This window comes from Monodon monoceros, unplaced genomic scaffold (genome assembly GCF_005190385.1).
Source record: "Monodon monoceros isolate NGI ecotype Baffin Bay Population unplaced genomic scaffold, NGI_Narwhal_1 Super_Scaffold_18, whole genome shotgun sequence".
NCBI classification, from domain to species: domain Eukaryota; kingdom Metazoa; phylum Chordata; class Mammalia; order Artiodactyla; family Monodontidae; genus Monodon; species Monodon monoceros.
In genome coordinates, this window is record NW_021703774.1 from 496,083 (window position 1) to 521,146 (window position 25,064).

Consider the following 25,064-nt stretch of genomic DNA (forward strand, 5'->3'; position numbering starts at 1 on the left):
AAAGTGCACTCATCTTGATATACCACATTCATATTACAATTCATTAATATCTTGACCTAATTCTTTTATTCTTACATTTGCTGCTCCTTGAGGAAATACATCCTAGTTCTATAAAACATGTGGCACACGGCTGGTACTCAGTAAATATTTGTGGCTTGAATAAAACTTCTAAAACAAAATTCACAATCTGTAACAGGTTACTGATCACAGGTTATAAAATTCCCAGAAGACAGTAATCGTTTCTCTAGATTTCTCTAAATAATGGTTCATGCAACTAAGTATTTAATAATGCAGTTTGATAAAGAACCTGGTTTACACATCCTTCCAGGGACCATGATCTTAATGATGAATTTAACTCATTTCACTTGTCTCAGCTCAGAAGGAGTTTTTAAAGGGAGTGTTTTTCCCCAGCTAATGAAAGATTGCTTTCGCATTTAGTTTCTAGGTGAAACTAACAGTATCTAAGTAACGTCTGAGCTATGAAATACATAGACATTAAATATTGAAGATTGATTTATTAAAACTTTCCTGGCTGTAAGCCTATTAAAAGATGACAACTGTTAGCTCTGCAATCTCTTAGCCCAGAAAATGGAATTTCTTCAAGTTTTACGTAAAGAAATGAAAAAAGAAAGGAAGGAAAGGAAGAAAAACACTCTTTTTCAACTTAACATCTTCCTTCTGTTTCTTCTCGAGATGCATGTCTTAGAGCTATCTTTATAATAAAGCGAACGTCTAAAAAGTTTAACTCATTGTACCTTGTAGCTGAAACGACACGCTGCCTTGTTACACATATAGACACTCGGAAATATACACCTCCTTCCTTTGGATATTCAAAATAAAATGAAGTCAAAGTGAAATCTAAATTTTGGTAAGATGTGACCTCTTTTTCTAGTCTTAAAAAAGGGCTAATTATGGCTTCAGTCTTTATGTAGATCTGAAACTCCCAAATGGAATGCATTCTATTTTTACCACTTCTTCTAGTGGAAGAAAATGGCCTGCTCTCCTTGGTCACACCTTCCATGGTCACGCTCAGAAGGTTCTCTTAGCTTCTGCCTTAGATCTCTCTGAGGTCCGCTCACGGCTGCTCCCACCATCCCTCCGAGGAGCCTGCAGAACAGTTGGCCACCGTCCCTCTACAGTATCATCATGTACCATCCACTTCCTTTTCTGGTATTCGTCTCCAATTCATCAAAACTGCACATCCTAGCTCCGTTTCTCTGAGCCTTTTATCATGCCACTGCTCTTCTCTGCTGCCAGCAGTCGTCGTGGACCACCAGAGCCAAACCAAAGACGCTTCTCTCTGCTCAGCTGCTCCGTCACAAAAGGGGGAAACAGTGCCTGACAGCCATCTCTCTCGTAAGACAAAAAGAAAGAAGAAACGCCCACAGATCCATAACAGAAGAAGTACCTACGTTAAATAATCAGAAAGAATTAAGATCTCCACCAAAAATCTCCCAGAGGCAAAAGAGAAAACCCAAGCTGTAACATGAAGACTCGTTTTCACAGAAGTATGTGCGGCTGGGGAAAACACTTCACGCCCACCCCGCTACCTACTACCTCAAAGCAGAACCCCACAGGTGACATCAGTCGTAACACACCTCCTCCTCTCCCTGGCTTCCACAGAGGAGTCCGTTCCAGGAGTGGAGAGCAGAGCGGCAGCTGTAACCCCATTGGCAGTGCTAGGTGGGGGGCGATTCGTGATCACACAGAGCGGGGTGCCGCAAGAGACACCGTCTACCGTTCTCTCCGCTGCGGAGTCAGCCTGGGACTTGTAAGGAGGCCTGAAATCAAAAGGACACAAGCAGAAAGAGAACGGTCAGGCACGCACACGACAACGCAGTGGTAGAGACAGAGCTTCGAGGTGGGTTTACCCAGAGAATCTTCTCGCTCAGAATTTGTCTGGGGTTGGTCTGCTTTCTTAATTCTGAGCTCTTAAATCTTAGAACAGTGATTACGCTTTCCGTCTGATATCTTCTGCCCAAGCAGTTATGTTTTACGGAAAATATTTTTTACTTGAGATTAGAAAAAAATTGTTTTTTGATTAGCTATGGCACAAGGCAAGATAGTGACACATGCGAGAGAGCTCTGAATGAGTCCTGAGCACCATCTGGTCTCCACACACACACAACAGACACTGAAGTCACTTACGATCACGTCACTGCCCTTCAGTCCCGGGCAGTGAGTGCCTGCGGTGGCCTCACAGCGGACGGCCGTCCTCCTGGATCACCCAGACACACTCGACAGACACTCCGCAACCTCACCTAGCTTAGCAACTGCTCTCTTTCCACGGAACCAAATGCCTGATTGTCCGTATTCGTAACTGCAGACAGGAGAGACTGAAACCAAAACTAACAGGATTCTACACGCAACCTTAACTACAGACTTTCCAACAGCAAGCTGTACAATTACATTCATTTACATGAAAACAAGACCTTTGTTTCTTAACAAAGAGTTGAGATCAACCATTGGCTTTCCACCCAAAAAGCTATCATTTGTGATGTCACAGCTTGTTGCTGGGGTAACAGAGATCCAAAATTGATACTCACAAAGATGGAGAAAGAAATGAAAATAATGCATGCTAAAAATCTGGTTTTTGCACCTACTTAGAATTACCAGAATGCTTATAAGTAGCTATAAGCTCATTTTCAAATAATCACATTATCATAATAAGCTTGAAAGAATTAATCAGATCATAAAAACCTAAATATGGTACCTAGACGCCAGTATAAAATTAGAACAGTTTTGAAGTGGTATCTAAAAAATACAAGCCGCTTCTCCAGAAGCAATTAATAGCTCAGAAAAAAGGTGAAATTTCGCATTCATTTTTTAATTTAAAAAATGAAGGCAAATAATTCCTCGGACTTACAAGATGTATGAGCCTATAGGAAGCACTAATAAAATCAGCCAGGAACAAAGCTATAAACTCGTTACACTTATCGAAACCTTACATGGAATTCCTTTTAGCTTAATAACATGCTTGGGTCTCTGCAATTTCTTGTGCTGGAGAAATGCCAAGGATTTTATGTGTCAAATTACAGAGCAGGATTCTTACTATTACCGTGAAATATATAATTTTACAAGGAGGTTGTTAGGATCCGAACAGAGGAAGCTCCAGAGCAGGGATCGGAGGCTCTGGAACCACCTGGGGCCGAGTGTAACCTCTCCGACCTCTTCCCTGTAAAGTGGGGATAATGCTGCCTTGAAGTGCAGGGATCTTGTGATGGTTAAATCAAATGTCTGTGGAACACTCAGTATAGTACCCACAATAAACGATAAACTCAGTGGAAAGAAAATAGTGAAAAAGAAAAGAGCCCCCAAACGCACAAATCTAGGCTCCAATCCTGCCGTGGTTGTTCCTTCCTGGCCGAGTGACCTCGGGCAGATCATTACATTTTTGGTCTCAGCTTCCTCATCCATAAAATGAGGATAATGTTCCATACACTGGAGGGCTCTTCAGGACTATACGTAACACAGCCAGCTGCCTCACCCATGTTCATGTTCCTTTCCCTCCTTACTAACAGGACCCTATCATTCAAGGCATCGATGCGCCTAGCTAAAAATCCACACTTTTCAAAGTCTCCCGGGTCGCTAGAGGTGGCCAGGGAGACACGAGCAGAAGATCAGTGCGTCTGGGGAAATTCTCAGTTCGGAGGCATTCCCTCTTCGCATACTTCCCCCTTTCCTCCTCCTCCCTGCCTAGAATACAGCCATGATGGCTAGAACGCTAGCAGCTATTTTGGACCATTAGGCAACCCATGGAAATGGGAGCCACGATCTAAACATTGTGAAGCGGAAAGGCAGAAGGAACACAGACCCTTCGGTGGCTCTGGAGCTATGTGCCAGCACTGCCTATTTCTGGACTGTCTTAACTGAGAGAAAAAAAATAAACCTTTAAAACAAACCTAGTCAGTATTATTTGGATACACTGTTACGTGTGAGTAAAGCAAGTCCTGATGTAATTCTGTACGGTACGAGCCCCATGCCTGGCACACGCTGGGGTTCAACAAAGGGTGGCCGTTACCATTCTCTCCCAGGCCTCGTTCCGAATTTATCAGTAGCCTCTCTGTGCTTCAGCGTCTCCACCTGTGGGGCTAACGTTAACCATGCCCGTGCAGACGGATTGTCATGGGCTAGTAAATGTACGAATAATCATACAGTATTGTTAGAAGCAGCCCGTCATAAGCCACCCCACCCGGCCAAACAAATGAGCCCCACTTTTGTCAGGAAAAGAAACCCAGCGACCAGTCGGGCACCACCACCAGCCGTGTCCTTGCTGCTACACTGGCCTCGATGACATTTTTCATTTTCTTTGTGTCAGCTGTAGAAACAAGACCCAGTGGAGGAGCCCCTGTGCTGCACCCAAAGGAAAATATCTCTGACCACATTCACAACCACAGCTGAAGTTCTGCCCCAGGTTCACATGACACTCTGCCCGTGCCACCCCTCGGATGAGCTAGAGACCAAGAAGGTGTCAGCCGGCAACAGAGTGGAGACAAACACACATCTCCTCCTTCCCACAGCGGGTGCCGCAAAACACGCACTGCTGGAAATTCCCAGAAGGGGCTGCAGGAGGCTTCCGGGACAAGAATTAGCGTCCCTTTCGATTTGGGTTGAATGCCATCTTCCAAAAAGAGTAAACAGAAGAGATCCCTCCTGATACTTCCTGGGAAATTAGTATAAATGACATGTGGGCTGTTTGTAACACGCGATTTAGCACAGTAGCCAGGCCCTTACGTTGTAACCCAGCTGGGAGAGCTACCAGGAGGCAAGGCCTAAGCATGCCCTACGGTTACCTGACGAGCAGCGGCTGCCTGGCCGACACAGGTCAGAGCAAAAGCGTCCTCACTGACTCAGGGACACTCTCCAGGAGTCCGGAGTCTCCTGGCTGGAGCCCCCAGATGTGACTCCAGCGGCCCCCAGCAGCCTTACCTGCGTGGTGCACAGATGCAGCAGTGTCTGCACTGAGTGGAGCGGGGGAGCAGGCGGCGGGCTGCCACCTGCCGCCCCAGAGCTGGAGGAACCAATGGTAATGAGTGAGGCAGCAGGAGGTGGGTTGTGATTGGCTGAGAGGTAGGGGCTTGAGGGGCCACTACGTCCACCACAGGACGCACTGCAAAACAGCACACGGTCACTTCCTTCAGGACACGCTGCTCGCCCCCCGCCCAGCACCACCTCCCCACCCAGACTACGCGCTTAAAGGAGGTGGATGGAGAGAGGGCACGACAGCTGGGAAGCGGAGGGGCCCAGCCCAGCTTGAGCGGGGCCCCAGGCAGCACGCAGGCCTCTGACCATCACCCCACAGAGGGAAGGCGCGGGGAGGAGGAGAGATGAAGAGCAACAGGAAGGAGGGAGCGGAGCGCACGGGTGGAGTGGGGCTGGGGGAGGGGAAGACGGGCGGCAGAGGCAGCGCGCTGGAAAGAAGAACTCCAACACCCCCGACAAAGTCACGCAACCCCAGCTGCTTCCCAGAGACAGAAGCAACACTGCGAAAGCTAAAGTGAGCCCGAGAATCTGCAGAGGGTTTGGAGCAGAGACTCAGGATTAAAGAGTAGAGAAGAGGACAGAGGCCAAAACGCCCTGGGAGGATTTCAAGGTTTAGGTCTAGCAAGTAATACTGTACAGGCAACAGAGGACAGCTTTCCCCTGTCTCAGCTGAAGACAGGTAGGAACCATCTCAACTGCGGCAAAAAATTATTTGGATTAGAATTTTTTAAAAAACTTTTTGACTATAACAGTAATGAAACACTTGAGGCGGGGGCGACCCAAAAAAGCCAGGAAGACTTCTTCGACAAAAGATGCATTTTACTGGGCTGTTATAAAAGGAATTTCTGCCTAAAAAATAAGGAGACTGAAAATGGAAAGTTTCTGAGGTTTGGCATAGTCCAAGAATGACAAATGTCTATCCACACTTTCTGTTTGAAACAGTGATTGTATATGATTCTTTCCTTGTGAAAGATCATAAAATAAGATTTGTAAAATAAAAAAGTGCTTTAGGATTACAGAAGAAAAGCTTTGGAAGTCCAAGGTATAGAGCAAGCTGTAGAAATTTTCTCAAACATGCTCACATTATTAAGCACGCTTCCCACCCTAAAGAGAAGTGTCCCCTCTCCTCTGTTCACCATGATTATGCCAAACGACATCTATGAAACCAAACACTACTCACTCCATCCATCTGCTGAAGACCTGGATCCAGAAAGCCACCAACCCTACCACAAAATAACACCAGGCCTGAACATTAAAGTTGAAGATGAAGATGCCCCCTTCATCTTTCCTAAGTTCTAGAACATTCTTTTCTTAGAGAAGTTTTCTTGGTCCTGGTTTCAGCTTGGATCCAGCTATAAGGAGTAATAAGTTATCTATTCAGACTAAGGCCTCACCCTCGAAGACAAACAGGCAACAGCCTCATTAAAGCCAAAAACACTGAGGCTGTAGGACGAAGCTTCAGTGGCATCAATGAATTGTACTTGCTCCCTTTCAAAGTTGAGCCCTCTCTTACAGGACGTATCTGCAGAACTGAAGGGCGTTAAAAGGTGACAGTGGCTGTTTGATTTATGGCACAGTCCCCACATTCCAACATTAACTGGTTGACGAGATTATTCCTATCAAGTGAAAATAGGTTTTGATCCCAAACACACAGTCTGTGGCCAAAGCCTGTGCCTAGGGTAGCCAAGAATCACCTAAAAGCCTACTGATGAAAGCTGTGGCATGATGAGGCAGTTGGAGGGGTGTGGTTGAGAGAGTACAAGTGAAGAAAGAACTCAGAGGAAGCAATGAGAACCAGATTCCTCCACATCAGCAGCGAAGTTCAAATGGAAATATTAATTGAGTGCGTCTTGTAGCTTAATGGCTCTGGCAAAGGTGCCTTGCTTGCTGGCTGGTACATGGCAAAGAAGATAACTGCAGAAAGGGGTATACAGATGAGAAAAGGGGAAGGAAACCCAGGTACCTTCTCTGCACCAGACTTGCGAGTTTCATATCTTGATGGATCTGAGGGCCATTAAAGTCATAAGAAAAAAAAAAACAACTCAAGTCCCTAAATTAACAGGCTTCAATATGAAATTTTTTTTTAATGCAATTAACACCTGTCCCCATCCTGCCCCCGCTACACCCTACAGGCCCCTCCCTGCCTCCCCCCAAAGCGTGACTTGAGCTGAGGAAGGAGAGCTGGCTACCGGGCAAGGGCGACTTAAATTCAGTCCTGCTCAGAGTCTACCCAAAGTCATATCTGGCTGAAGATTTTACAGGACTGAAAGGACGGAGTATATATTCAGATCTGTCTGTGGGGAGAACTTGGAATTAGCTTACTCTGATTCAGTTAGGGAAAGAAATTAACTTTGATTTAAAATTACTTAAGATGTCACTCCCAAAAAATCTAAAAGGAATTCAGTTCTTGATTCGTTTCTGTCGTGCTAACTGGGTATAAAAAGGCATGCAATTTACTGCCCATCTGCCCACGGCCAGAGTGAAGGAAACCACCTCCCAGCCTTGGAGCCTGGTACCTTTTCAGGTAGGTTGTCACGTAGGTGGAAGGGGCGGCCATCTGCAGAGATTCGCTCCCCTCCGCTCCGTCCCTCCGCAGCTGGCGGGCGGGGGGGCCACTCCGCACCAGGTGAGCAGCCGACTCTCTGTGGATGCAGGACGGACACAAAACAAAACACTGGCCCCGCCCTCTGTCCAGGGCACGGCATAAACTGGGAGGGGGGACCGGGCAGGCGGAGCGCATGTGGCTGCAGAGACAGCAATGGGGCCCTTTTCAAGAGATAGGTGTTCATACACCTGTCTCCCCGCACAGACGGGGGACTGGTTAAGGCTTCGTGTCTGCCTCCTTTTAGCAACTTCAAAGCCAACCCATCTCAGTAGGTACCAACTGCTTGTGGTGCAGATCTGGAGCCCTTTCGTAAGGAGGGGCCACTTCGTTCCTCAGTTAGAAAGCCTGGCAGGGCCGCTCAAAGTAAGCAGAGGCGGGACGGGGGAGGCAGAGAGGACGTGCGCGCAAGTGAAGGAGCCTCCTCAGCTTCCTACACGGGCGACGGCCAGGAGCGGCCCTGGCACCTCTTCCTAACCACAGCTGGTATACCCGGGGAGGTCCCCCAGGGCAGTCCTTCCGAAGCTTTAACGCACCTTTCAACCACTGAGGGGACTTTGTGCAAGCGCCCATCTACTTCAGCAGGTCTGGGCGGGACTGAGACTCTGCATTGCTAACGGGCTTCCAGTGGCCCCGGTGCTGCTGGCTGGAGGACCGCACCTTGAGAAGCAAGGCTCTAGCCCAGGCTCTGCTCTGAGATGCAGCGATACCTCAACATTCCCATATTCATTTTAACTGATGAGGAAGACTTTACTTACAAATTAGAAGTTGATCAATTCAATTAAGTAACCACATTTTTAGTGTTCCCCAGGGGACAGGCCCTGTCCTGGCACGAGGAGCGCCTGAGCCTCCGGTGGACACAGACCCCACGTGCACAGAGCCAGCTGTGGACTAAAGCGAACCCACACGGGAGGGTCGAGCTGACGGCCCAGCACCGGCAAGGCGCGGACGGAGGGCTAGGGCTCCGGGGTGGGAGGGCAGCCGTGGGGCCCCGGTGCGGAGTACCTGTTCTCCTTCTCCTCCAGGTCGCTGGCGGCGCTCAGCCTCCGCGGCCCCAGTGCGCTGAAAGAGCTTCTGCTTTCTCGCTCCTGTAAAATCAAAACAAGGAACGCACAAGGAAGGCAGAGTTCTGACACAGAGGAAAACATTTTGGGTAAAAAAGCAGAACTTAATATACCTATATAATCTTACTTCCAGATTCAATACCAATTCCAGTTTGAGTGGTATTAAAAAAGGTTAGCATTCAAAGGCTCATTCCCAACTCTCCTCCATTAAAAACCACCATGTAGGGAAATAGTTCTCATGGGAAAAGCCAGGGCCATCAAACAGGAAAGAGCAGCACCAGTCACACCAAGCAGCAGCCCTGCAGAGACAGGGAGCTTCTGAAAAGCCAGACAGCAACTGCACTCTCAGGTTCTTTTCCTCGAAATGCAGCCTCAGGTACAAATGGGCCCCAGAGCTAATCCAGCCCACACACCTCGGGCCCGAGTGTCTCCGGAAACCCAGGACCGAGCGAGGGGTCTGTGGTTAAAGGAGACCCAGCCCCAGAGAGGTGCACCGAGCGAGCCCTGTGAACTCTGGAACCAGAGTGAAGACACAGAAACGTGCTCCTTCTGGATGAACAGTAGATGAGAAGGCAGCCGGATCATACATCAATTAATGAAAAAATGAGACACTAAAATTTGTTTTTCTGAGTGCTACTCTGCCTGAGCCTCATCAGGACTGAAAGCCCAAGCAAGGAACTCTGCTTCTAAACATAAAAAGAATAAATACTGTTACTGGTTCAGAGGGACCTTTTAGGCCGTATCCAAATCTTCATGCTTCTGACCCACTTTTTTGCCCCAGGTAAGGAGGGTAAGGAAGAATGAGCAGAAGGTATATGCCAAAAGGAAAAGGGGTCTCTTTCTTTCTTGGCCAAGCAAGTAATAGCAAGCAAAGAGCTACATGATTAATCAACGTGCCTGTCTCCTTTTAAAGACTCTGTACTTCCAGAATCAAATTAGGGACTAGAAAATGTTTTCCTTTGTTCCCGAGGTTGCGCTGTCACAGAGGGAAACTGCACCTTTTCTCTGGTGTCCAGCACAGTGGAGATGCGGGGGCTGGAGGCCGAGCGGTGGATGGACGCGCCCCGGTCCCGCAGGGCCTCCCTGGACCTGGCCGCCTCGCCCAGCACGTTCTGGCTGCCGGTCTTCCTGAGGCCCAGCCTCCACGAAGACGGAGACTCATCTCTGGGCTCTTCCGGCTTGTTGAAAAGGCCGGAGAACTACGAGGGACGAAGCAAAGGAAAGGAAGGTCCTGTTGGGTCTTTCCGTCCCCAGCTGAGCTCCGTGGGGCGATGTGGGGCGGAGCAGGGAGAAGCACGCGGCAGGCCAGGCCCGCGCAGGGCTCCCTTTCTCTTGGGCCAGAGACAGCCTAAGAAGTTCCCACCTGGCAGAGCTGCTCGAGGAGTACGACAGCAGGCTGAGTGCTGACCCAGGCCTGGTGACACGCCCCCTCCTGTCCGCTGTGTGCCTGGGGACAGGACACCTCACCTCTCCAGGCCTCAACGTGCCCATCTGCAACCCGGGCAAAGAGCTTACCCCTCTTATAACACGTGGACACTGGGAAACACAGGGCAGGCCAAGGTGTCGCTATGTTTCAAGGTCCTGTGATGAGACTGCGGCAAGCTGATGGAAGGTAACATGCACACAGATGCTAAAGGCCACTCCACTCAAATTCTAACTGCTTATTTCAAGACAATGGTTTATTTGACCAAGGGCAGCAGTTCTAAGCATTTCAGATTTCAGCGAGCAGCAAAATTAAAAAAGAAAAAAAAAAATGGTACAAGTCACAGAGTTGCCAGTTTTTAAATTTTGCCAGAACAGCTTTCAGAAATGGATTACCATTTCCGGTACCATCATTTCATTAAAAAAAAGAGAGAGAGAGAAGTAATTTTAACATTAGAAAAGAAAGCTTCATGGAAAGCTTCCATTGTCCTTAACCATCTCATCCTGCTATAAACCACAGAAAACATCACAGACTAGTGTCAGCCTGAAGACCAGGCTGGGGCACATCTGGTCTACAGACCATCAGCCGTGGGCCTCTTCCTGGGCCGTGGGGGGCTCTGCTAGAAGCGTCGGTCTTTCTCCAGAACCAGGCCACCTCTACCCCCTGGCATAGTGAAAACGCAATAGAAATGTAAAACCATGCTTAGATTTTTCTCTTTTACCCGATCATCTGAATGGATGTATTTACGTACTCCTTCCAGCTTCAGAGAATCAATCCTGTCAGCTCTTTATAAGCCACCCTGGTTCTGAGGGGAGAAATGTCTTTCCCAGCATTCTTTTAGCAAAGTAGAATAAGTATGGGTGCGCGTTTGTATCTTTTTTAATTTAGGACTTTTCCTCTTAAAAAAGCAGGCGATTTAGTCACGCGCAAAGCAGGGGGAGTGCGCAGGACTGAGACACTGGACGCTCCCAGGAGCCAGCGCGCAGCTGAGCCTCTGCTGCCTCGTCTCCACAAGGACACCAGAATGCCACCTGCACATTCACGAGGCTCTGGTAAGATCAGTAAGTTAGCATCTGCAGAAGTACAGAGCTGTCCAAGAGCTGCACTCCAAAGAGCTCGGGCCCGTTCTCCTCAACATCAATCCCACACGCTGAGGAGCCGCGGCATCACCGGCGAGGAGCCGGCAGCTTCTGAGCGGCCTGGGGAGGCTGCCGGAGGCACTCACGTATTTCAACAAGTGCTTTCAACCTCTGCTCTCCACTCATCATCGACTATAAGGACTTAACTCAGGAAAGTAAAATGGAACACGAGAAGTAAAAAAAGAAGAGCAGTCATCAGAACAATCGAGGCTGGATGCTGGCTATCTTCCCAGCCCAACTGAGCTTCACATACGCTCTCCTCAACTTCAGATACGAAGAAAATAGGCAACTGACAACACTTCCTTGGTCCCAGTTTACTAGGGCCTGTGTCATCTAAACACACTGTAGCCAAATTTGTTTGGTGATGGCTTTATACTTTTTTAAAATATACTGTGGGCAAAGTCATGGACACAAACATCGTGTCCACTCCTCCAAATCCACGTACTGAAGCCATAACCCCCAGTGTGATTATACTTGGAGACCAGGTGGTTGTCTGAGAGCCAGGAAGAGCGCCCTCACCATGAATTGAACCCGCCAGCACCTTGATCTTGGAGTTCCAGCCTCCAGACCGTAAGACATAAGTTTCTATTTAAAGCCACCCTGTTTGTGGTATTTTGTTATGGCAGCTGAGCTGACTAAGGCAGGAATATAAAGATGTGGTACATATATACAACAGAGTATTATTACTCAGCCATAAAAAAGAGTGAAATCGTGCCATTTGCAGCAACATGGATGGACCTAGAGAGATTATCATACTAAGCGAAGTGAGTCAGACAGAGAAAGACAAATACCATATGATATCACTCATATGTGGAATCTAAAAAAAAGGATACAAATGAGCTTATTTATGAAACAGAAATAGACTCACAGACATAGAAGACAAACTTATGGTTACCAAAGGGGAAAGGGGGGGGGGGAAATTAGGAGTTTGGGATTAACAGATACACACCACTATATACAAAATAGATAAACAACATGGACCTACTGTACCGTACAGCATAGGGAACTCTACTAAGTACTTTGTAATAACCTATAAAGGAAAAAAAATGTGAAAAAAAAAGACATATATGTATGTATAACCAAATCACTTTGCTGTATACCTGAAACTAACCCAACATCGTAAATCAACTATACTCAATTTAAAGAAAAAAAAAAAAAAAAGCATGAATGTACCTTTAGGGCCTTTCTAACTGTACGTTACTGCAATAGTGGGAAATATCCAAACTAATTCCAAACTACTCACTCTCCTGGCTGAAGAGGTGGAGGAGATGATCTGCGCTGGTGCTGGTGTCTGCTCTGCGGCACTACTCTTGCTTTCAGAGTTGGAACGGTTGACGATGGCTCCCGGCTTTTTATCTGTTATTTAAGACAAGAGAAGCAACAAGTACAAGTATGAGAACCTTATCTGTGTGTATGTGTACTTTTCGGCTAACAGAAAGGGTTTACCCATTATCAAAACAGATCATTAGGGCCATGTAATGCTTGGATTCAAACTACTATGAAACCTCTGGCAACCACTGTCTCTTATAAGAAAACAGACTCAAGTGGAATTCCTGTCTTGACAGGTGCCAATTCTAATCCCCACATGTATAGCTGACACTATATGTCACATATAAAATTCATCAGTAAGTACACAGTAAGAATCTACTCTGTTTGGAGGGTTGGGCAGGAAAAGCCAGAGAAAGTATAAGATAGACCTTGCTTTCTAGGCAGTTACAAAAAGAAGAGCCGTAAGATGTAAAATAATCATGGTAACAACACAAGGTCAAAGACGTCCGGTGCTGAACTGGTTGATTTAAATCAGCAAGTACTCCGGGGGTTCAGAGCAGAGGCAGATCGTCTGAGAGAGGGAACGTAGGGAAGACACCGTGGGGGAAGCCGGAGGGCACAGAGCAGCAGGAAGAAGGGCCGGGAAGTCACAACACCCACGTCCGCTGGTCAGGAAAGAGGCAGCCACCAAGTGACAAGGGCTCTTGGGGTCACAACAGGAAATAAAGCCAGAGGGTCGTGTAGGACACTGTGGTGACATAAGCGGGAGGGGTCCCTCACGGGGCGCTGACAGAAGTCCCATCTGCCTGCATCCAGCGGCTGCTGGGCCTCTGGTCCCTGGACTCCAGAAACACAGCCCCAGGGTAACCCACTCATGAACTACGGGACAGTTTCAAGCCACATCCTAGATGTGGGACACTGGGCAAGTTACTTAGCATATTTGAACTTCTATTTTCTCACTGATAAATCAAGAACTCAAATTCTTGTCTTGTGAGTTGCTGTACAGATTAGAGATAAAATGTTTTAAAATTGCATAACTCAATATTAAGTCCCTAGAAAACAGTTTATTATTATTAACGTCACTGTCTTTGTGGCTACTGTGAATACTCAAGGCAGTCTTTGAATACAGTCGGAACGTCTCCACCCCCAGGAAATGGACCTCACTGCCAAACCTCACTGACACTGTCACAGGCTGACTCCTGGTGAGTCCACACCCTGTGTAGTACCCCTCATACTGACTCCGGGCTTGGCCGTGTGACTTCCTGTGGCCCCTGGGACATCAGCAAACGGGACACAGCAGAGGCCTGGAGAGTGCGTGTGCGCGGAGCTCGCCCCCTCTGATGATGGCTGGAATTCAGCTGCCGTGTGAAGCAGAGGCTGGCCTGCCTGATGACAAGAGACACACGGCCCACTTGCCCCAGACGTCCCGGCAAGCCACCAGGAAGGGAGAAGGCCACCCCTCAGCCACGCACCAACTCGCCACACGGACAACAGAGAAGCTGCCCCGGCAGGGCCCTTCCCAAACTACCAACCTGTGACGCTGGGTGCGTACGAAGAGTTGTGCTACCTGCCACTAAGTTTCGGGATGGATTGTTATGCAGCAGTAGATAAGTAACACGTCAAATAAGTAAGAGAAAGGGAAAAACAAATCCAAGTCAAACTGCTTACATTTACCTCAAAATATAATTAACATTCCTTACAACTACGTTTGTATGTAACACACATGGAAACTGTCAGTTTATGAGGCTGTACCTCTGGAGGTTTAAAAAGAGGAGACATGCACTCAACAAGGGCCTGCTCAGTGTGCGCACGCGCGCCAGGCAGCACCTGGAGGTTCAGGCACCACCCGCTCCCCACGCCCCCGCCAGGCTGTGCCGAGCACCTGCCCTGCACAAGGCCCGGCGCTGGGCACCAGGAAGGATGCGAAGGTCAGCAGGACACACGCTGTGTCCCAGCGCCCCCGCAGCTCGCTGGTGGGGAGAGCAGAGCAGACGAAGAGGAGAACCGAGGTAACACGAATGCCAAGTAGTCCAAGCAACACAAAGGCTCCAACCACAGCTACAGGAGTCAGAAGAGGGGAGGAAACCTTGTAGCTGTGACGACAGGGCTTCACAAAGGACGCTGCTTTGAGCCGGGCTCTGAGTCAGGAGTAAAATGTCCACAGACAGAAGTGCGCAGGGAAGCCCACGGCCGCCGCCAGCTTCTGAGACTGACCCGCTGGAGCCTCGGTCTCCTCCTCGCTCCTGCTCGGCCTTCCTGACGCAGAAACATACATCCTCTGGGGCCACCCCTACTCCACCGACTCCATCTCACCTCCCAGACCCCGTATGTAGCTCTTTTCTGACGACCCCTCCCCTGGGGAGATCTTGCCCTTGCCCCCAGCGTGAGCTTTCTGCCCCTGCTACTCCGAGGAGCCCAGATCAAAGTCGGGGGCTCGGGCACTCCGCCCACAGCTGTGAGCCCCAAGTCACCTCACCTGCGGTGTCACTTTCCCGTTCTAAAAAGTGGAGGCAATAATACATCACCTCAGAGTGTGGGTGTAAGGATTAAATAAAAATCTGTTAAGTGTGTCGCAAATTCAAAAGCTGTATATAGAGACTACCCTGGTGGCACAGTGGATAAGACTCTGCACTCCCAATGCAGGGGGTCCAGGTTCAATCCCCGGTCAGGGAACTAGATCCCGCATGCTGCAACTAAGACTTCACATGCCACAGCCCGTGTGCTGCAACTAAGGAGCCCGCCCACCACAACCAAGACATGGCGCAACCAAATAAATAAATAAATAAGCACTGCATAAATGTGAAGCGTTACTATGTTCTGTGAGAACCGTCCCATGTGTAGATGTATTTCTGATATATTCGTGGGAGGAGGTGAGCTCTGTGTCTTTCTATTCCGCCTCCTTGATCTCCACCCTAAAATGTCACAATAAACCCCCAAATTCAATGCAGTGTTTTGGACTAGTGAACACCATTGGCTGCATTTCTCTCTCTCACGTGACATGGGCTTTATTCATGTACACGCCTTCCTATCCCCCTACATCCCCGAGATACATTCAACAAAACGTTCAGTGGATGTGGCTGCCCGTCACGTGCCAGGTGCAGTGCTGAGACCTGGGAGTGACACGCTTGGAATTCCCAGCCCAAGGGCACTGCAACCGAGAGGAATGAGCAGTGCTGGGGGCCACACGGCGGGGAGAGCACAGGGAGGGGTCCCTCCTCTGCAGGTTCCTGCACAGGAAAAACCTAGAGAAGGACTCTTCAATCTGGCAGACCCTACAGCTTCTGACGGAAATCATGCAATAAACATCTGATGGCCAGGAACAAGTTCTACAGCACGAATAACTGTTCAGGGGTAGAACACTCAGGCTTGTCTGGGAACTCCAGCGATCCAGCTTGGATAGCACACATCCGCACTTACAGACAACACTGGAAAGGTCAGCTGGAGCTAGACTATGAGAGGTCTTGAAGGCCGGGCCACAGGGCTTGGGACTTACTCTGCAGGCAGAGTCAGGAAGGTGGTCATGGAAGGTTTCTGAACAGGAGTGCAGCATCATCAAGGGGTGCGGGGTGTTTCACCCCAATAGCAACGTGGAGCTGGGCTGCAGGGGACAAGAGACCTGAGGCCTGGGGACACATTGTGGGTAATTTCAGTAGCCCAGGCAGTGCCCTCCCACTCCGCCAACACCTTGGTAGCTAACACAGTGATCCGGCACAGAACAAGTCTAGATGCTCATTCCAGACAATACTGGAAGCCTAAGACATGTAAGCCCTCAGTACACAATACAAATGTTACAAAGAGGAACACATGCAGATTTTGACAGACACTACACTGGCATTTCCAGAGCCAGCTGTGCCTGCTTAGGAGCAGCAATTCAAGACTCAGTGAACAAAAGGTCGTCTCCTCCACTACAGACCTAGCTGGGACCGTCTGTTCTACACAAGCAAAGGGTCTCTAACTTCCTCTGAGAGACGGAGACGCGGACAAAGGCAGTGCTCTCCTGCAACTGAGAGAAACCCCGTCAGTGAAGGCAGACCCACTTTACAAGAGCTGGGGCCCAGCAACCGAAAGAGCTGAGCATCTTCGTGATGGGCAGCCGGCGAGGGCAGAGTCAGGGGGAAACACAGACTTTACTATTGACATAAACTGAATGTGGACTCTTCCCTCTAACTTGGTCCTCTCACTGAAGACACTGCATCTTCTCGTGGACACCAGTCTGAAGAAATAACATGCCGGTGACTGCAGGACATGGGCAGGTGAAATCTGAGTTTATCACGAGCTCCCAGTTACCCACGAGGACTACTCTGCGGCAGGGGAACCTCTACTCAGCAAAGCCCCATGTGTCTCTTTCCTAAGTGTTTGCCTTACTGTGTATCAAAACCCCAGGCTAATGTATAGCCTGGCACTCTGACCATGCCCAGCACCCAACTCTCACCGCTGGGGTTCCTGTCTCGCCATATAACAAACTTAAGGAACTCCATATGATGTATATCATCAATGAGAGTCATAAGGGTAAATATGATTTTGTTCCTTCTTCAATCCCCAAATCAGGAATTGAAGGAGCTTCACATAATGGGAAGGAAAAAGAAAAAGACTTGGAGGTTCTGTTTAGGGAATTGCTTCCACCTGAGGGCCCTGGCATCACCTGCCTTGTGACAAGCAGTGACCCCCCGTGCTCTGCAGACAGAGGGTCTCGGCATCACCCGCCTCCTTCTCGGTTTCTGACTCAGAAGCCTCATCTTCACCTTCGTCCTCGTCTGAGCTGGAGCTGCTGGATTCTTTGTTGTTTTCATCCTCCATTTCTTGGGGCTTCGGTGTCTCCTCCTCATAGAGCATCTTCTCTTTGCTAAATTAAAGACGACAATTTGAGTGCAATTCAGAAAGGACACACCATTTCCTACGCTCACTGGGGATCCGGTATGAGAAGGACAAGCCTATGAAGCTCTGTGTGGAAGCAGTAAAAGAGATATATTCAAATCCTCCTTTACATCCGTATTCTTCTGAATCCTGGGTTTTCTGCTGACTAAGGGTTGGTATTGGATTTGAGAGTGTGATAGAAGAAAATCCAGCCCGTTTAACACACAGGAACAGGAGGGCTATGCATCTTCATGATGAGTGAGCAGGTAAATATTTTTAAAAATCATTTAAAAAATGTTTACTGAGTGCTTCTCACACGCCAGGACCATGCCAGGCGACAGTATGGTGTAAACAGAACAGACACGGCCCCTGACCTCAGGCCTTCTAGGTAGGGAAGCAGTTGGGACTAAGAACCCTTCAGCTGGGAAAAAAGCAATGCACACAGTCTCCGTTAATTCACAAATTTAAAACACGCCCACCCACTCTCAGTGTCCCCCCCCACAAGTCAATGCCACTCACCTCCTTGCCCCTCAAACATTCCCACGTGTTTAAAGATCATTTGGCTACAAACACGGGGTCTCTTCACTGGATAAATTCTCGAGCTAAACGTGTCACACTCAGCAGGGCTCATCACATTTCTCAAACCCAAATATCTTACTTCTTAAAGAGTCTACCGTGCAACTTGCTGTTCAGATCCGACTCAATGAGCTTATTCCGTGTCTCTTTTTCACTTCGAAGCTGGAAATTGAGAAAACAGAAAAAAGGGAAGACGTTGACTATTGGTAAAAAATCAGCAGCCACGAGAAAAACTAAAATGGCCCTGTTACTGGACCAACACCAAAGGGGGGGAGAGGACTGGGGAGAAGGGAGACACATCAGCTGTGTGCTGCGTCTCCTTGGAAGATAATGACAGAGGAAGATCCTCATTCAATAAGAGGAAATCCACGGCGTTAGAGCTTCAATGAAAACTGCCCCATCAAATATCCAAACCCAATCGTCCCAAAAAACCTAGGTGTAAAGGATAAAACGCCAGAAGTACCTCTGAAAGAACTCTCCATCATCCGTATACTGAATTACGTTGGCAACGGTTCTAAAGAAGAAGCAGGTGCCAAATGGGAAATAAGCCCTTGGAAAAAACTGTCCGGTACTTGCTCTAGACAAAATGTACTTAAATCCCTGGACCCCAAAGTTATGCAGGGGGCAAAGGCAGGCACCATTCCCAGTAGCATAGAAATGTTATTTAGTGAGGATATTACTCATGTACAAAGACCGAACCATGCTGGGTAAAGGATACACGAGAACTCTCTACTATTTCCACAACGTCTTTGTAAGCTTCCAAATTATTTCAGAATAAAAAATTTAAAAAACAACAAACACCTAACCATGCAAATGATCATCTTATATTAGGAAGGCTGCTGCTGCTCAGAAATCGGTTCCAGCTGCTCATCAGAGGGGACAACTGAACCGCAAGCTGCGTCTGCGCTCTGGGTCTGCAGCTTTCCCAGCCAGCCCTGAAGAAATGAGCGTCTCCACTTCCCAGTCCAGACGGTGCTGAGCACAGGGGAGGGCAGGACAGCTGATCTGTCCCGTTACTGAATCACACGGGTCTTTCATTCAGAACTGCTCTCAGCTTCTCACATTCTCCTGAACTCGAGCTCATGTGCCCTGAGCCACAGCCCATGCAAAGGAAAACACAAGGAAAGCTAGCGATTTTTTTCTGTCCTACTCTGCTTAAACAGGAGATTCTCAAGCCCCTAATGTGACTGACTTTATCCTCCTCACCTAACTCCTCCTCTCTCTTTCAGGTAGAGTGTGACTCACTCCCTGTTCACTCGAGTATTGGCAGGGTTTTCCACCCTGCAGTCTGGGCGTGGGTACCATGCTTACATGGTCCTCCTGTGCTGCACGAAGCAGAAGGGCACAGACAACCAAACCATCAAAGATCTAGAAGAAGAGGGAGAAGAGGACTGAATTTTGGATATTTGATGAACAGAATAAATCTGAATCACTGACCAAGCACTGTCCAATGCCAAATGTTTTCGTTTTTGTGGGTTTGTTTGCTTTTTAAGAAATATATCCCTCCCTGTAATCAATTTTCTTTCAACAAAGATGTCCTTTCAGTCAATAAGGAAAAGTTATGAGGTGTCCTCTACCCCTATTTGCAAAAACTTCTGACTTGAACACACCACGCTCATTTTCTAGAGCTCGAGGGTAACTAGAGTCGTTGTCGCCATCATGTTTGCCTTTCAGCTGCTTGAAGGCTCTAAGATAATGAGGAGATAACAAGCGAACTTTAGCAACAACAGTTTCTGGGATATTTTCTTCTAACAGACTCTGCGGATATTCCTGGAGGGAACCACTGCCATTGCTGGAATGCAGGGACGTCCAACTCCACTCTCAGCGGACAAACTACAGCTGGTGTGGCCTGTGGCGTGGACTGTCCACCCAGACTCACCACGCTCTGCTTCTTCTGCAGCATCTCCAGGTGCTCCACGAGGCCCTCGTCAGCCACATCAAACGGTGTCTGGCCCTGGCAGAGAAAAGGGGCGCCATGACCAATCGGAAGCAGACGCAGCGGTCACGGGACTTTATCAGAGAACTAGTGGATGTCCACTGTATGCCTCTGACTCCAGTGACAGCTGCTTCACTGACTAGTCTACTCGACGCCGTGGTAATACCTTCATCTATCCCAGAGGAAACACAACAAGAAACAGCAAACCCTAAAATACACGGCTTTATATTTTGTAAAGCTGTATGGAGGAAATCACCACATTATTTCTAATGTTTATTGCCTCTTGGCAAATGATCAACTGAAATCTCTACTTGTACCTATTCTAAAATGCTCCTAATTGCTATGATAAATTCAACAAAGGGCTCTTAGAAGCCTCAGAAGGAGGTCCAGGGCACGGGTGCACTAAAGACTAAGTCCCAGGAATCATCTCCCTGTAAGTGAGAGAAGGGTTGTCTCTTAGGAAACAGCGCAGTTAAGGACCCTAACCCATAATGCGAGAATGAACCCTGGGTCAGGAGAGATGGGAGGTAGATAAGAACATCTACTAAGTAAAACGCCATGTCTCTGGATTCCTAGAAAACCAGCAGATATAGGGATAAGTTGCAGGACTTCTGTATCGCTTCAAGCGCGGCTGAAGAAGACTTTCAGCCAAACTGCAGGATCTCATCATTACAACGTTTTTTAACAACTGGATGTGACTACGGCTCAGCTATTAAGTCTTTGAATTAAAACCAAAGTATTTCATAGTTCACCACAGATAGTGGCCTTGGGCTTCCCCACTGCTCATTTCTGCTAAGGGGAAAATTCTTTTTTTTTTTTTCCTGTGTGTTTGCTTTAGGGGCTTCAGCATAAACAGAAGCAGCAGAGCGGCTCAGTGGAGCTTTATGTTACAAAGCCAACGTATCTGCGTGGATAACGGGGCGGGAAGAAGAACTACAGCTACCAGGGATACCCAAGCCTGGACAGCAAGCCTGGTCACTTAGCAGGGACTTGAAGCCTTTTGTTCCCGAGCCCCGATAGAGGGTGACGCTCACTAACCAGTTTGCTCCTGACGTCCATGTCACAGAGGGCTTCTGCCAGGATGGAGCACGCCTCCTTCACCCCCCAGTGTGCGGCGGCATGGAGCGGGGTCCAGCCGTCGCGGTCCTGGACATTGAGCTCATAGCCAGCCTGAGTCAAAAGTCTGAGGAGAAACCCCAAACCAGCCATTACGTGCTCGGTGGCAGAGCTCTGTGCCACACCAGCGGCCACCCAGCTGGCGTTTCAGGCCCTGCCCTGCGCCGCCACCCGGCCGCTACGGCCCAGCTTGGCGCCAGCTACTGCCTGAGAGCCGCCACGGGTAAGCTTCAACCACCCTCGGCCAGAGGCCGCGGTGCTCCGTGGCACACCCATGTCCCACCACGCAGGCACCTGAGGCCAGCCAGCGCCTAGCTCAGCTCCGTCAGGGGGTGCTGTCAGCTTTCCAGCGCAGGAAGCGGCTGTCGGACACCTGATTCTCTCACTCTCTCACTAACTCTCTGGCTGGTCTTCCCCGGACACCACGCTCACACCTCCGACTCCACGGGAGTACGTGCAGGGGCCGCTCGCTAACGCTAAGGCTACAGCCCAGCTGTGTGCGTGGAGGACAGCGTGACTCTTGAGGCCCTGGCAGCACCGGGTGGACACAGGCAGCCTACATCGTGGGACTCCAGACGCCGTCCAAGAAACGAGCACGTGAACATGCTGCCAGGCAGAAAGGTGCACCGACACTCACCACACAGACTAGGAAGCTCGTACTGGGTGGAACACGGGGCAGTGAGAGCATCTGGCGACAAGACACATGCGGTGCCACCAGCAGCCCAGGTACTGGGCAAGCCCAGGAGCAGAGCCACACAAAGCGGGGAAGGATGTAAAGGGAAAGGGGAACAGGCAGAGAAGAGCCCAGATTCCTCGTGTACGTGTGACCTCCTACTCCAGCTGGATGCTGCACACTCGAGACCTGTGTCATTAATCTAACGAGTCAAAGAGGACCAAAAGGATGGCGAGTCTGCTCTGTGCTGTGTGTCACCAGAAGGCGAGGTGCCAGGGGTGCTAACGATGAACTGTGGAGCTGGAGGCGGCCACGCAAGGTCCCCTTAGGCCAGTCCAGCTCAACTCTGCCTCGCATCAGACCCGTCAGGAGAAGCTAGAGGGCGGTGTGGTGGGAGGAGGGAGGGGAAGAGTACCAGCAAACACAGAAGGAGAGACTGCGTGGCCCAGGAGGGAAGCAGCAAAGAAACGCAGCACAGCTGAAGACCTAATCCATCCCGCGTCCAAACCAACTCCTCTTCTCCCGGTCTGTGCAGCCCAGACCACGTGCGTGGACATTACCTGAGGACCTCAGAGTAGCCCTTGGCGGCAGCCACGTGGAGGGCAGTGGCCCCTGAGCGCGCCTGCCTCACATCCTGTATCTTCCCGCTGTTGAGCCACTGGCGGGCGTCCTGCAGCATCTGCTGTTCCTCTGCCTTCCTCGACTGCTCGAGATCGACCCCTGCAGAAACCAGATCCAGAGAGCCCGCACCATCAAAGGTCCCTTAGATTCAAAATACGTCCTAAATACAACCACTAACGGCAGTTTAGCCATCAAGTGGGGTCGTCTTCAGATTTCTCTTCATTTAGAAGAGTCATGACATTTACAGACTCATCAGTAGTTTTATCAGGGTTAAATCACCAGGTTCAATAGTACTTGATGGCAGATCCATTGAGGGACCATACTTAACAGTGTTTTCAATTTTAAGAACATAAAAACCAAAGGGAATATTATTTTATATTATAGCATTTGTACAAGGTACACATTTCAAAGTCCTTTTACATGTTATACCATTTTAGCTTCCCCACAATCCTTTGAGGTAAATATAATAGATACTGCTATCCCCACTTAACAGATGAGGAAATAAACATACAAAGGTCACGTGCCACACTCAAGGCCACAGAACACATCAGAGCTGTCACCAGAACGCTGATATCCTAGGTCCCCGTCTTCTCCTCTTTTCCACTCACTACACCTTAGGATTGGTATCAAAAATCTTAGTTTCAGGTATAATATACTTTAAAAAATTAACTACCTCTGAAGTTCATTTCCCTGCGTAGGGAAATACACTGACTGAAGCTATATGCCCTAGAGCCGAGGAGTAGGTGATGCACAGTGAAACTTCCAAGGGAATGTGGATTTTGTTTCCCTTTAAAACATTATGGAGGAATTCCCAGGGTGCCTCCCTTTAGCCAACAACTCTCTAACCTCTGTGTCAGTGAAAAGGAGCTGGGGTGGGGTATTCCCTGTTGCATAAAATAATGACCTGTTCCTAGGACAAACACACCCGCCCAAGGAGTCTCACACCCATTGGCAGGCTTTACCTGTGCAGGGTCTGCTCCCCTCCCTCTCAGTTCTTGAATGGGACCCTGGGAACTACCTGAGGATTATCTGTCTGATTTGAGGAGATGGATGGGGGGAAGAAGTAACTGATTTATTTTATTTCTCCTTTTTTTTTTTTACAGCTTTATTGAGATTTGACATATAACTTCGTATAAGTTAAAGGTGTACAACACCTATATACTGCATGATTACCACAGCAGTTATTAAATACCTCCATCACCTCACATAATTACCATTTCTTTTTTGTGGTGAGAACATTTAAGATCTCTTAGCAACTTTCCAGTATATAATACAGTATTGTTAACTATGGTCACCTGCTGTACATTAGATCCCCAGAACATGTCCATCTTATAACTGGAAGTTTGTGCCCTTTGACCAACAACTCCCCCACTCCCCAGCCCTTGCAAACCACCTTTCTGCTGTTTCTATGAGTTCTGCATTTTTAGATTCCACATACCAGCAATATCATACAGTTATCTGTCTTTCTCTGACTTATTTCACTTAGCATGATGCCCTCAAGGTCCATGCATGTTATCATATATGGCAGGACTTCCTTCTTTCTTGTGGCTGAATACTATTCTATTAGCTACAGTATAAATAGATATATATACACATACCACGTCTTCTTCATCCATTCATGCATACACTGACACTCAGGTTGTTTCCTATCTCGGCTACTGTGAATGCTGCTGCATTGAACACGGCAGTGCAGATATCTCTTTGAAATTCTGATTTCATTTCCTTTGAATATACACTCAGAAGTGGAAATGCTGGATCATATGGTAGTTCTATTTTTAATTTTTTAAGGACCCTCCATACAGTTTTCCACAGTGGCTGCACCGATTTACATTCCCACCAGCAGTGTGGGAGGGCTCCCTTTTCTCCACACCCTCGCCAACGCTTGTTATTTCTTGTCTTTTTTTTTTTTTTTTTTGCGGTACGCGGGCCTCTGGCTGCTGTGGCCTCTCCCGTTGCGGAGCACAGGCTCCGGACGCGCAGGCTCAGCGGCCATGGCTCACGGCCCCAGCCGCTCCGCGGCATGTGGGATCCTCCCAGACCGGGGCACGAACCCGTGTCCCCTGCATTGGCAGGCGGACTCTCAACCACTGCGCCAGCAGGGAAGCCCTATTCCTTGTCTTTCTGATAATAGCCATTCTGACAGGTGTGAGGTGATAGCTCAATAAGGTTTTGAGTTGGACTTCTCTGATGATTAGTGATGTTGAGCATCTTTTCATGTGCCTGTTGGCCATTAAATGTATGTCTTCTTTGGAAAAATTTCTATTCAGCTCTTCTGCTTTTTTAATTGGATTGTTTGGTTTTTTGCTACTGAGTTGTATGAGTTCCCTATATATTTTGGATATTGACCTCTTATCAGATATGTGACTTGCAAATATTTTCTCCCATTCCATAGGTTGCCTTTTCATTGTGTTGATTGTTCCTTTTGCTGTGCAGAAGTTTTTAGTTTGATGTAGAGCCACTTATTTATTTTTGCTTTTGTTCCTTGTGCTTTTGGTGTAATATCCAAAAAAATCATTGTCAAGACCAACGTCAAGAAGGTTTTCTCATAGGAGTTTCATAGTTTCAGGACTTAACTTGACTCCATTTTGAGTTAATTTTTGTGAGCGTGAAAATAAGGGTCCAATGTCCTTCTTCTGCATGTGATTATCCAGTTTTCCCAACACCATTTATTGAAGAGACTATCTTTTTCCCATCGAGTCTTCCTGGCTCTCTTGTTCAAATATTAGTTGACCGTATATGTGAGGGCTTGTTTCTGGGCTCTGCAGTCTGTTCCACTGGTCTATGTGTCTACTTTTCTGCCAGTACCAT

The 25,064-nt window shown here is 48.3% G+C and overlaps 1 protein-coding gene across 9 annotated transcripts in view; it reads right to left on the reverse strand.

The window, feature by feature from the left end:
- PPP1R12B (protein phosphatase 1 regulatory subunit 12B) overlaps positions 1-25,064 on the reverse strand; it is a 197,490-nt gene that overhangs the window by 109,870 nt on the left and 62,556 nt on the right. For 5 of the 9 annotated variants that reach the window (XR_003794386.1, XM_029228075.1, XM_029228069.1 and 2 more), the window contains exons 4-13: positions 22,196-22,355; positions 20,885-21,029; positions 19,790-19,864; positions 17,993-18,072; positions 17,127-17,323; positions 12,455-12,567; positions 9,648-9,848; positions 8,591-8,673; positions 7,500-7,625; positions 1,599-1,781 (exon numbers count right to left, since the gene is read on the reverse strand). Coding sequence is in view for 7 of the 9 variants with exons in the window: in XM_029228075.1 (XP_029083908.1) it covers positions 1,599-1,781; positions 7,500-7,625; positions 8,591-8,673; positions 9,648-9,848; positions 12,455-12,567; positions 17,127-17,323; positions 17,993-18,072; positions 19,790-19,864; positions 20,885-21,029; positions 22,196-22,355 (1,363 nt within the window). In the remaining 2 variants the exon portion in view is untranslated. Of the gene's footprint in view, positions 1-572; positions 1,409-1,598; positions 1,782-4,929; positions 5,111-6,946; positions 6,988-7,499; positions 7,626-8,590; positions 8,674-9,647; positions 9,849-12,454; positions 12,568-17,126; positions 17,324-17,992; positions 18,073-19,789; positions 19,865-20,884; positions 21,030-22,195; positions 22,356-25,064 lie in introns of those variants that run through there. The other 4 variants (XR_003794387.1, XM_029228071.1, XM_029228074.1 and 1 more) reach the window with 4 other exon arrangements.